The sequence below is a fragment of the Micropterus salmoides genome, unplaced genomic scaffold, assembly GCF_014851395.1.
Source record: "Micropterus salmoides isolate LMB-PRFRI ecotype aquatic unplaced genomic scaffold, ASM1485139v1 Ms_hic_scaffold_6, whole genome shotgun sequence".
NCBI lineage: Eukaryota > Metazoa > Chordata > Actinopteri > Centrarchiformes > Centrarchidae > Micropterus > Micropterus salmoides.
This window is the reverse complement of record NW_024044348.1, coordinates 21,911,845-21,921,927: the sequence shown is the minus strand read 5'-3', so window position 1 is coordinate 21,921,927 and position 10,083 is coordinate 21,911,845. Positions and strand designations below refer to the sequence as shown.

General features: G+C 41.4%; 1 protein-coding gene across 1 annotated transcript; it reads left to right on the top strand.

Annotated features, from left to right (window-relative positions):
- Positions 1 to 1,597: 1,597 nt before the first annotated feature.
- On the top strand, positions 1,598 to 8,292 carry LOC119890172 (fibulin-7). Its single transcript, XM_038701284.1, has 8 exons — positions 1,598 to 1,753; positions 4,061 to 4,220; positions 4,316 to 4,486; positions 5,118 to 5,243; positions 6,453 to 6,632; positions 6,724 to 6,861; positions 7,304 to 7,439; positions 7,634 to 8,292. The coding sequence occupies exons 1-8, from the start codon at positions 1,685 to 1,687 to the stop codon at positions 7,995 to 7,997; spliced, it is 1,344 nt and encodes a 447-aa protein (XP_038557212.1). The 5' UTR covers positions 1,598 to 1,684; the 3' UTR covers positions 7,998 to 8,292.
- The last annotated feature ends 1,791 nt before the right edge of the window (positions 8,293 to 10,083 follow it).

Here is a 10,083-nt window from a genome sequence, read left to right as displayed (position 1 = left end):
ATGTGGTAGGCTAATACAAAATGGAAATACTCAAGTAAAGCAAAAGCATACTGTACTTGAGTGCATTTAAAAGTAAATACTTTCTACCGCTGACAGCAGGTGTGTCAGTCATTGGGGATAAAATATATTGCTTAATCATCTCTCTCATCATTTCCTGATCCAAATGACAAAATGTTTGTATTGAGTGGTCATCATTGTTAAATGAGGGGAAGTTTGTTTTGATGTTTTTGAGATATTAAAGTGTAGCAGAACACTCAGGTGGAAGAACTTCAATTGGTACAATATGACCAATTGGTCTGAGTGTGGAAAGGTACAGGATGGAGCTGTCTGGGCATCTGTGTAGACATGGTGACAATGGGTTTTTATGGACCCAGTGTGGGAAGCATGAATCATTATTTGCGCATTGTGGGATGATTCAGTGTCTGGACATGACCCCAGCCAGCACAACACAATAGATGCTCATTCCTCTCCCCACTGGGCTGAATGCATTTTGCATTGAGGATTCGGTCCCCAGGCTGCCCTGTTATTTCTTATCTCTTCAATTTTGTTGCATCAGTTAGAGACTGTCTGACTCTGCTGAGACAAATGACAGCTGTGCATGCAGTCTGTTCTGGGCTGAGTCAGACACGGCCACCCGCTAGGATGATTTCTCAGGTGAATCCAACAACCAAAGGAACCACCGTGAACTCCTTCCTGCTTGAACTCAAAGCAGTACTTAGGAGCACGAGCCTCCTCAATACTCTGCCATGGTGTCGGCTGCACAGACAGAGGACAAAAGTCTACACAATAAATGTTTTGTCTACAGCAGCATAGTTATACTGAGTCTTTACCATTGTTTGTTTGATTAGTTAATCACCATCATTATCAGACTGCAGTGATAATATATAAAGGAAAATATTTACTACCTGTTGTCTTCATCCCTACCCCACTGTCTCAAAGTCCATAGCCTTGTCAGGTATGGCCATTTGCTTGTACTGTACCTGAAAAAATATGTGTTTCTTTGTTCAGTGCAACTACCATACAGGACAGGACTGCATGTATGAATATATGCCTGTAGAGGGCACAACTTCTCTGAAGCTATGTAAATTAGTCCATCAATGTCCATCAGTGGCAACAAATGCAGCTTTCTACTATATAGATGTATTTTTTCATGTAAATATAACGCTTTACTCTTGTGTTTACAAATATCACTGCTGTAAACAAGCATTCAACAACATCAGAATACATTGTAAACTAGTGATAGGTTCTAATCCTGTGTCTTTGTATTGTGTTAATATCTTTTTGTTTGCATTTTGCAAAGCACTGAAGTGCTACATTACTGTGTCCTTCAGAATGATCATCATTGTACTGTACGTGATCCAGAAAATCTTTTCTGGCAAAGTTCAGCTTTCTTCCACTTCTCTTTTAAACAAGACATAAACTAAGTTGCTTTTACCAGAGAGGAAGTGCACTGTTAATTAAGTACAGGGATAATAATGTGGTCACATTTTTAAAGTCTCTTTCCCTGATTGGCTCGTATAGAGTAAACCCAACATTCCACAGCAGTTCGCTGCAGCAGCTTTTCCACTGCTAACTGCGGTCATTCTCTCACCTGGAGTCCCTGCACACACTCAGAGTTCCCACTGCCTGCGACTTTTAACTCATCTGATGACTGATCGTCGACTGGATTGGGATCAGTGGAAACATGCTTGTGTCAACTGCAATTGCCATCACTTTGTTGTGTTTCTGCTCGCTCCATTCTACTTTTGGACAGGTGAGTGAGAACGATGTCACATGCTAATATGCTGATTAATGAATTACATCCTTCTATCTATTTAATTGATTAATTGATTACAATATGCCTCGTAATAACTATCAGGCGTGGCTTGAAAGGCAAAAACTGCTCAAATATCTCTTACTACTACTAATACTATTACTACCAAGAGGTCCTGCTGTGAATGTCCTTATTTCTCACAGAGCAAACTTTGAGTCACCTTCACTTTCCACGCTAGCTTCAAGAACAAGACCCCAGAGGTTCCATTGAATGAATACACACAATATATCTATGCTACGCTTCACTGTAATCCTGCTGAACGTTCTCAACAAGCTACATCAGTCTGTGAATGAGTCTCTAGGCCTCTGCATGCATGTCTATGTCTTTGCATGTGTGGTACTGAGAGATAGCCAGCATGTTTGTGTGTTTATAAATGTCCATAAGAATGTGAGTGTGATGGTTTAGGTCTTGTAGATGTGTTCACGAGAATGTGTACGTAACAACAAATCTGGTTGGGTTGTATTTAATAGTACTGTACTGTAATATTGAGGTCCAGTAATGCATGCCTCCTACACACTGTCACCCAGTTAACATGAAGCCATGAGAAATGTCGCTTAGCACAGGCAGAAAGAGGCCATTGACTGCTACACCATAAACACCAACCAGCCACCCCCCCTCCCCAACCCTCCACCCACATCCCGACTGACTGAAGTCTCTCCAACCCCCAGTTCTGTCCAAATCAGAAAGGTGTTTTCAACAAATATTTACTCTTCTTACATAACTCTGGCTGGGCGCAAACACTAATTGGTTGTCTGAAAACATGCATGAGACGACAGGGAGGAGGTGTAGAATGACGCTGTTGAACGAATAAAAAACAACTCAGTGCCACTCCCTGCCCCTCCAGCCAATAAAAAGGGAGTTTGTAACACAGGTGATGTTTATGCTGAGGGCGTTTATACCCGCATGACTGACCCTAAATCCACCACGTAAAAGCAATAGTGACACATGGTATACATTTATCTGACGCTTTTATCCAAAGTGACTTACAATTGCTATACATGCCAGAGGTCACACGCCTCTGGAGCAACTAGGAGATAAGTGTCTTGCTCAGGGACACAAGGGTGGATGGGTCACAGTGGGGGATTGAACCCGGGTCTCTCATACCAAAGGCATCGTCTTATCCATTAGTGCCATCACCACCCATGGTTACATAATGTTACGTAATGAAGATTTTAAGCGTTTAAGTGTCACACCTAAAAACCGGTTACTTTCAGAGAGTGTTTCTGTGTTTATGACTGAGTTACAGGATTTAGCTTTGAGACCAGGAGGTTCCTACTTGCCAATTCTTACAGTGGCCTAACATACTCTGATTCTACTACTTCCTCACACAACAGCCCAGTCTCTGTGCTGCACAGGTCTTCAAGTGCACTCCTTCAGTAGACATTCATTTGTTTACATGCAGTGGAGCTCCCTCCAACTCCAGGTTTTAGGAACAACCTTGATTTTATTTCATACTGTACTTTTAATTAAACCACCTACTCTTATAATTTAGTAAAAGATTAATGTACTTTAGGAGAGTCACCTCAGATATTCCATAAATGTTTGAGGTCACATGTATGTGCAAAAAAACCCATACACATTATTTACAGAGTAATTAATGTGAAGTAGTCTGGTTTCTGGGAAAGGAAATTTCAATTATAGACAGAAGTCTACAAATGCAATGTAATGATGTAGAATGTAGACTCATGTGGTTACCTTAGAAACCCCTTTGTAGGAAAGTACATTTTCAGGCTCAGACACCATTAAAGGAATAAAGATTTTTTGGTGGTAAAAAAAAACTCCATTTTGAATCTTGTGAATGACTAGAAAGTTAGTTCTCCGACTAATACATCAGTGACATCACTGTCTTGTGGTCCTGTGGTCTCTTTTTTCATGTTGACAAAGACTTATTTTTAACTTACCTGAGCCAAAAGGTGTAGCATCTCATAAAAAGTTTGAACACAACATCGGTCACGTTCAAGATCTAAATAGTAGCACTATGTATAGTGCAATACACTCTTAAATGCATATATGGCTAACATTATTGCAGTGTCCCAATCTTCTCATGTCAAAATTATTAATTACAATTATGTGGCTACACTTTTTAACATTTAACATTGCAGCAAAGAATAAGAAAATCCATATTAGATACATTCAACATAACATAGATTGTTGTGATCTTGTCAGTAAATTGCAGCTTGGAACAAGTTTATAGTGAAATATTAATCAACTCTTATGAAATGAGTCGTCCTCTCTGTTTTGTTACAGGACTGTCCTAGTAGACTGGAAATACAGGGCTCTCTGAAGCAGGTCCAGAGGCTTCTCTCAGCCCATGAAGCCTCTTACATGCAGAGCCTTCGCAACTTGAAGAAGAAAATAAACCTGTTGCAGAGCAGTGCAGGGAAGCAGAGCACAAGAGCCATCAACAGTAAGCAAAACCCTCAGAAAGACTGATTTATTCTAATATTAGATGTTGAAATATGTGCCATTCTCCTTTTTTCTCATTTTCTACTTATCCAACAGGTACCTGCCCAAAACTAGACACACCCATCAATGGCAGGAAACTTGGCAAGTCACACAGCACAGGCCATGAGGTTCACTTTCTGTGTGACCCTGGTTATGAACTTGTGGGGTCAGAGAGCAGGGTTTGTCAGGAAAGCCTGAGCTGGAGTGGCCAGCAGACGACCTGCCGAGGTGAGAGACTAGCACTGATCTTCTGCCACCTGGCGTCACTGTGCTGGCCACTTTCTCCACTGCCTCCTCCTCACCCCCTTCCCACCAGTGTCTCCTCTTTTTCACGTTGACCATCACTCACCCTGTTATCTAACTCACTGATCACTTTTACAACCCTGTCATCGTCCTCTTTGTATCCTTCACCTCTCCTGCTCTCTATTGCCATTCCTCTTTTTGTGCATTATGCATGTCACAAAAGTTTTTCTAGGTAGAGATACATTTCATATGTGACCTATGATCAGATTTCCTCTTTATGTACTTTGGTCGCTGTCCAGAGAGCTTATTGAATGCTGTGACATGCGATATTCCAACGTCTATGTCCTCTGACAGCTCGCTGACATTAAGATAACAGCTCGAAAGCTGTTTGATCAAGACAGGGCTTCTCCTACACTTGGGCTGCACCTAAAATTAACTCATCTGCTCCATTTTTCCCTTATTGGTTCCCTAACATACACATGCCATGATGTCATGTTTTCTTATATCTTTAAGCATCAAAGATATTTGGTTGCATATGTCTTTGTGTCTCTAGAAGGTTCAAGTGTAGCAATGGAGTTTCCTCATATAACCTATCCTTTCCTGTCTTCTCCCTCAGACATCAATGAGTGTGCGTCCTTACCGTGCCTGAATGGTGGGACATGCGTGGATGAAGTAAACCAGTTTTCTTGTGTCTGTGCCAAAGGCTGGTCTGGAGCCACCTGTCAGAGCCCCGTGCCAACATGTACGTATAATTACACGACATACTACTCAGACCACAGAGATGTAGTTTAACTTCACACTACTCTTAACAGCTGTTCACATTCAGATAAAAAGTAACACTTCATATAGCTGGGGATTGAGACAGGGGGTGGCACGTTATGGTTTGATATCTTACTATTAGCGTATATTACCTTAATTACCTTTATAACAAATGAGTATTCAAGACAACACTTTACTGCAGAGCAAATGTTTTATAGGCCGGTATCCAAATCCCCCAGTCTGCTAAAGGAGATTACATTAGCCAGTGGTTTGGCTTGCCAATACAAGCCTGTGCTACATACCACAAAGTGGGTTTTATTGAATTCCAGCAGTCCAAGAAGATGGTGGTTGAGTTGCAGTGGTCTGCTCTCTGATGTGGATGGTGGAGCTCAGTTTGTTTTGCTGTTCTCTGTTTATTTAATATTTTCTCGCCGACATGAAGTGTCTTACTGTAGATAACACTGTAGACACCAGGTGAATCTGATGCTGGATTTTTAAGGCTGATAACTGATGTCAATATTTGAGGGTTTTAAAGTCCTGATAATGACCAGTAATAATATATCAGATAAATAGATATATATACATAATATATGCAAACATTTTGGATAAGGATCCCTTAAATTAGTATTGTATTCATTTGTATTTGTATTAAGTATTTTGACAATTATGTGTACAGAGCGGGACATTGTCCTGGTAGACAAACTCTGTAATGACAACACTATTTCTTATTGCTTATTGGTACTAAGTTTGTATTGCTGTAGCTTATTTATTAGTATAGTTCTAGGGGAGTCATCCCGTCTTTACTAAAAAAATCACATGACATTGGATGTTATTTGTGTGAACAGCCCACCTGTTTAAAAAACCTGAATTACATGAATCGTACCACAATGTTGAATTTACACATGCAGAGTATCTGCAGCTTGGAGTTCACAATACTTACAATACTGCCCTGTCAAAGCAATATACACATATATAAGAGCTTTATGCTGAGATAAAATCCAGTTACTCTCATCCTAAATTCCATTTGACACTGGCAGGTGTGACTGACAATGTCTCATATCATAATACTCTACACATCAGCCATGTCTGTCACACATTGTTCATTAATGATTGATTGAATGAACTTTGGTGAGCTCCAGGGTAGATTCAGAGCTACTGCTTACTTTTCCTCTTTTCTGTCTTCCTTATTCAGTCTTTGTCACCATAACAAACACCTCTGCCGCCACTGCTGCTGCTGCTGCTGCTACCTTGCCTGCTGGCACCACTGGGCCCTTTGTTCGTCCATCTCGATGCACTATAGTCCAGGGGACCACCCACTGCACCTGTGAGCCAGGATACACCATCTCTGGCAGGGACAGCAATACCTGCACTGGTGCGCCTAAAACTTGCCATGTAACTAAAACAGATACACACCTTTATGTTTCCATGTAGGATGTTAACTGTGTGTACGGTGTTCACTTCAGATATAGATGAATGTGAGGTGTTCCATAATGCTCAGGCTGGGAGACTGTGTTTACATGCTTGTGTTAACACCCCTGGAGGCTACCGCTGTTCCTGTCCTGTCGGATACGATTCAACCCGCGATGGACGCAGCTGTAAAGGTGCATTTGGGGTTTTCTTTTTCTGTGTTTTGTTTTACTTCCACTTTTCATTTTCTTTATTTCAAGAGTCTGCACTCAACATTACATAAAGTATTCCACAAAATGTTGTTTATACCTAAATGCCACAACACAGTATTTGACACCTTTGGCCTGGTGTCCCATTTTTATATATAGTTTAACATTCTTGCTACTGTGTTGCTTACTTAGAAAGCCTATTCTGTTAAGGACCAAAGCCACAAACACCAGCCCTAGACATTAAATAATTATTTTTATTAGAGCTCAAACATTTGAGACTCTTTACAGGGGTTTCTTTAAAAATGGCTCCTATCAAAATGTTTCCACTTTGCAAAACATGAAGAATGTAATTCTCGTACAGTACGATAATGATGATTCCCCACTAAAGTTTAAATTAAAGTCTTACTGTGTTGATGTTTTATTACAGACATTGATGAGTGCACCACCAGACAAAACAACTGCACAAAGGACCAGATGTGCATTAATACGTACGGTGGTTTCCAGTGTGTCCGTGTGGACTGTCCCAAAATCCCTAACGCAACATATGTCAAGACGTCGCCTATGTGAGCATTATCCTTAATTATTTTATCACATCTAGGTTCACTCCCCATTGAATGAACAAGATTTAATTTGAGAATAATTTGAATTGAATCTTCGACAAACCTTGACAGTATAACTAGTTTCATTCCATAGATTCACACACATTTGGATGAACTCGTTCAGCTACATCTTCCTCAGTTTGCACTTCTTTTTCCAGGCGTTGTGAACGTAACCCCTGTTCTGTGGACAATAAGGCATGCTCTCAGACCCCGAACTCCTTCTCCTACCATTATCTGGCTGTGGTGTCCAACCTGTCAGCTCCCCGCGTCATGTTCAGGGTCTCAGCATTACGTCCAGTGGGTGATACACTTCGCTTCTCCCTGCTGGGGGGAAAGCTAGCCCAGCGCCACTTCACGGTCCAGCGTTCAGACCGTCAGACAGGCCAGCTGATGCTGGTGAGCCCTGTTCAGGGTCCTGCCACACTGGAGGCAGAAGTGGAGATGAGCGAGCTGGAGAGACGAGTCCAGCTGGGGAGGTACATCACCAAAGTCACCATGTTTGTTTCTCAGTACGAGTTCTAGAAAGGGAGGAATGAAATTGGAAACACTTATAGAACAAAGGCCAAACAAAAGTCTGGTTTGGATTTCGCTAAGGACACTATTTATGGATGTGTGATGATCTGATGTAACGTGGTGAAGTCGCCTATACTGTTGCTTAAGGAGTTGCAGCAGCCAGGTCTCAAAACTGTAGTAAAGTATGAAGCAGCATATTGACTCTCAAGTGAAGGATGGATTAACACCTGTCTTGCACAGCTGTGCGCAATAAATGTTTTAGAATATGGGTTCTTCGAGGATGTTAGTAATAAACTATAGAAATGCAAATTGAGTGTGGTGTTTGGGTTGACTTAATAAGAACAAGTGTTGTGTGTACTATATTAACTAAAACATATTTATTGCACAAAGATAGAAATAAGTGTAGGAAGGACCTGATGAAGCAAACAGTAAAACAGCATTCAACTGAAGGAACCAGATAAAATAGACAATGCACCCTAAAAGAAAACAATCCTGCTATGTTTGACATGACATTGATATTATGTATAACGGACATGGGATCATGTCATGTGAAGGTTTTGTATTTCTCTTTCTGCATGTTTTGTTTATATTCTGGTTTCAGTACAGTTATAATATTCTTGCTTCCAATACAATCATTAAAACACCATGTAAACCCTAAAAAGTTCTCATTTGTTTACAAATGCATATGTTGCATATGCACTCTCGAACTGCTGAAATATGCTGTTGTATATAGATAGATAGATAGCAGTGATATATGAGTAGTGGTTGTTATGGAAACTTCAGTTTATGCAGTACAGAGCAGTGCTGTTCAGCAGACAGACAGCCAAATACAGGCTCCTCAAAGAGCCACTGTGTTCTTACAGTGAATGAATAACTTTAACTTTGAAATTTGCAAAACAAGCACACAGAAAAATGCACAAGTCAAATGCACCCTGCTGCTGCTGCAAGTAATGTATGTGTAATCATTTCCCTTTCATGAGGAGTTGTTTGTTTGGAAAAACTGAGGCATTTTAGAGAAGCGTGATGAAATGTGTCACCTCTGTGCTTGCACCCGCCATCTCTCTACTCCTTGGTGTTACACTTTTTTGAAAAAGAAACCACACAAAAGTACATGTGTGGATAGTGAGGCAAAGTGTCGGTTCACTGGAGACAAATAAGAGTGGTTGAGACTCACCAATGACACCACTAAAGGGGGCAGGGGAGCTTTAGCCACGGGATCCTAAAACGAGATTGCAGACAGAGAGTGATGGCTGAACAGAGGGGGCTGAACAGAAGACAATTCACAGTAGCCAGTCACTGGCTGAGGCGTGCAGGCTGAATTAAAAACTGCTGTCTTTATTACCACCCCAGAATAGACCTCTCTCTGTCTTAATGGAAGACTACATGTAGATAGAGGTGAATGGGAGACCATCCTTATGTCTGTCCCTCAGGGAGTGGTGATGATTCAGTATCCAAACCAGACTCCTTTTCTACTCCAGATTATCCTCTCTGTGTTTTACCTGTCCACTGCTTGTTGCGAGGTCCAGCCTGGTGCACAACAACCACTTACACAAATATAGAAACTGGGCTACAAAGTGGTGTTTTGTCTTTGCTGTCTCACTTTTCACCCCTCACTATCCTCTTTTTTTGGCCCATCTCTACCATATCATATTACATCCACCTTCTCAACCTTCTATCCCCACTCTTCCATCTCCTCCACACTTTCTCTGCAGCTCTCTCCAATGTGGCTGAGTCACACCGTACAGATAAAAACCTCTCCTAATGAGTGCTGCCAGTGTGTATGGGACTGAAATCAATATCCTGATCTCAGTCTGGTTGTGAGGTATGGTCATAAGAAACCAGCACACTCTCTTTGACAGCAGGCTGGGTTATCACTACTTACTTTTGAAAGGGAATACCTCGGTCTCGTCTGAAGTTTAATGGAACAAAGGAGAGTGTGACTGTGTCTGCTGAGGCTCCACAGAGTGCAGACAGGACTCCACAGTCAGTTTGGCTCAGGGCTGTTTAATGTGGGTATGCAGGTGAAGGGAGGAGGGAGGGAATAACAGGTATGCCAGAATTGCCCACAGTTGCTGTGGTCAGTACAGTAACGCCT